Source organism: Larimichthys crocea, chromosome XXIII (assembly GCF_000972845.2).
Source record: "Larimichthys crocea isolate SSNF chromosome XXIII, L_crocea_2.0, whole genome shotgun sequence".
Taxonomy (NCBI): Eukaryota; Metazoa; Chordata; class Actinopteri; family Sciaenidae; genus Larimichthys; species Larimichthys crocea.
Genome location: NC_040033.1, coordinates 2,543,414 through 2,545,758, shown reverse-complemented (window position 1 = coordinate 2,545,758; position 2,345 = coordinate 2,543,414). Strand labels below are relative to the sequence as shown.

The following is a 2,345-nucleotide window of genomic DNA, read 5'->3' as shown; positions in this document are numbered from 1 at the left end:
ATGCCCAAATGTGCATTGCACATGGGAAAACACAAACTGGGCAACGGCTTCTGGTAAGTAAAATTTTTTTAATTAGTATTTTGATTAATATATATTATTATATTTCGTTTAATTGTCCCGTATAAATGTACTACGGGCAATTAAAAAACAAGAAAGCCAAGCCATCGCGCACGTACGGTGCCCGCCTCCAAAAGACTGTTTCCCAACCAGGCTTTTGTCTAATGAATGAGGCGTGCGTTGAACCAGGCCACTTGCCACGATGTTAGTCACTGCATTCGCGCATCACATATGATTTGAACATTGATGGAATGAAATGTTTCCTACTTAGATAAACAGCTCCTGCTGGAATCCCCTGTTGCCAGGAACCCCAGCGTACTCAGCACAACCCCGAGCTACCGCCGCCCCCGTTGCTCTCTCGGCCGGCCCAGCTCTGCGCACACTCCAGTAACACTGGCCTTGGTAACCGAGATCGGCTTATGAGCCAATTATCATGGTTCGCAAGTAAATCCTCGCGTTCCTTAAATCGCTCACGTTTGCAAGGTCCTCTAACACGCTAACGCTGCCATGTTAATACCTTTTTCTTAATCGCATAACGCATGCTTTTATATCCACCCATAACTGCAAAACCGTGGGTGTGTTAATTGTTCATAGTGTGTCTCTGATGTGCACATCACTCGATGACTACTTGTTTTCACATTGTTACAGTTTCCCAGCGTCACCTCTAAGGAACAAATGCTGTAGAAACGTGCGTACGACAGCATGAAGTTGGCGGGGTCACGCACATTCTACGATCATTTCACGTTTGATACATCTGAACGTGAGCGTGGAAAAGGACGTACACCACTTTTTTGTGCGGACGCAAGCTTTGTACACGAGGCCTTCCTGGTCACCGGCAGGGAAAGTAGAGAGAGAGAGACACCTCTTAAGTCAGCTCAAGCTGACGAGACAATAAGTCTAACCTGAGTCCCTCTGTGCTGAGAGAGAGAGAAAGAGAGTTTATTTTGTTTACTTGTTAAAAAACAGGGAAAAAACTTTTGTGAACCTGGTTTGAGGTAATGTGACATTTCAGTTTTTGCACTGTGCTGTTGAGCAAGGTAGCAAATCTCTAACTGCTGAGCGGCTATGTGGCTGTCCATCACTACACCACCTCTCCACATTTGTGTGTGTTCTTCCTAACAGCCAGTAGGGGGAAGCACTAGATTGAAAAAAAAAACAGTTATTGTATTGAGCTGTAGAGAAATATGAGCCTATTTCTCACTTGATTTTTAAATAAAAAATATTGTTTTAATATAATAATAATAATAAAATAATAATAATAATAAACTACTACTACTAACAATAATAATAATAATTTAAAGTCACTGTCCACACAGCATGGTGTTCACTTAGTAAATGATGGTCCTAGAATAAAATAGAGCATTAAGCAGGACATGCTTTAGTGTGATTGCGAAGTCATTCTCAATAAGCCTGTCTTATCCTGTGAAATAACTAAATCATAAATAAATAATACATTTTGTTACTACATATGTCTCGTTTCAAATGTTTTCATAAACATGTTCTAATGTATTATTCATCTGTAAGGACATATAATGCCACATTTTAAAGCATGGAAACTGTTTCATCAGAAAATGTTGTGTGTCCAGAAGAGCCTCACACAGGTCCCTCCCTGGAGCCTGCCATGTTTCTACAGGAGCCTAGAACAGGACGAATATTTAAAACCAGGCTCTAGATCGGACCTTTCACGTTTTTTCACATATTGTATGACATCCATAAATTCTCTTTTACACTCGGATGTAGATAAAGCGAGCGGGCCAACCAAGCACAAGTACTGCAACTGATGCAGTACAGAAGCTGCCTGCTCTGAACTTCAAACACAGCAACAGACCAAAGCCCGATACTACCAATGACAGAACCTGAGTGACATCAACCCCCATCATTGTGTGAAAAGCTGAAAACCCAACTGAATCTTCTCCCACGGCCTCACCCCACCTTCAAGATTGTGAGGAAAAACTCTGGCTGCCAAACTCCACTGAAGCGAGAAAAGAGCATATCTAGTCAGAGTTAGTTGTCTGCTCTGGGCTATTGTAGAAAAATGCTTGCTTCAGTGGGGGGGACCCGCTCTCACTGCCAGATACAGAGCGCTCATTATACGACAATAAAAACAATTGATTTAAAAAAAATTTTGTTGTACTAATTGATATTCTTATTATTAATTCCGCAATAGATACTCCGAAAATCTTCCACACTGGTCTTTTAACTTTTTGTTTTTAGCCATCTTTGCCTTGCACACATTTACACCTGAATCTGAACTACTAAGTGTAAACTGCTGTTATGTCTCCCCATAA

At 41.2% G+C, this 2,345-nt stretch overlaps 1 protein-coding gene across 1 annotated transcript in view; it reads left to right on the top strand.

The window, feature by feature from the left end:
* The window catches only part of LOC113744511 (NACHT, LRR and PYD domains-containing protein 14-like), an 8,825-nt gene continuing 6,480 nt past the window's right edge, over positions 1 to 2,345 (top strand). The window contains exon 1 of the mRNA XM_027274404.1: positions 1 to 53. Within this exon, the coding sequence (XP_027130205.1) occupies positions 1 to 53 (53 nt within the window). The remainder of the gene's footprint in view (positions 54 to 2,345) is intronic.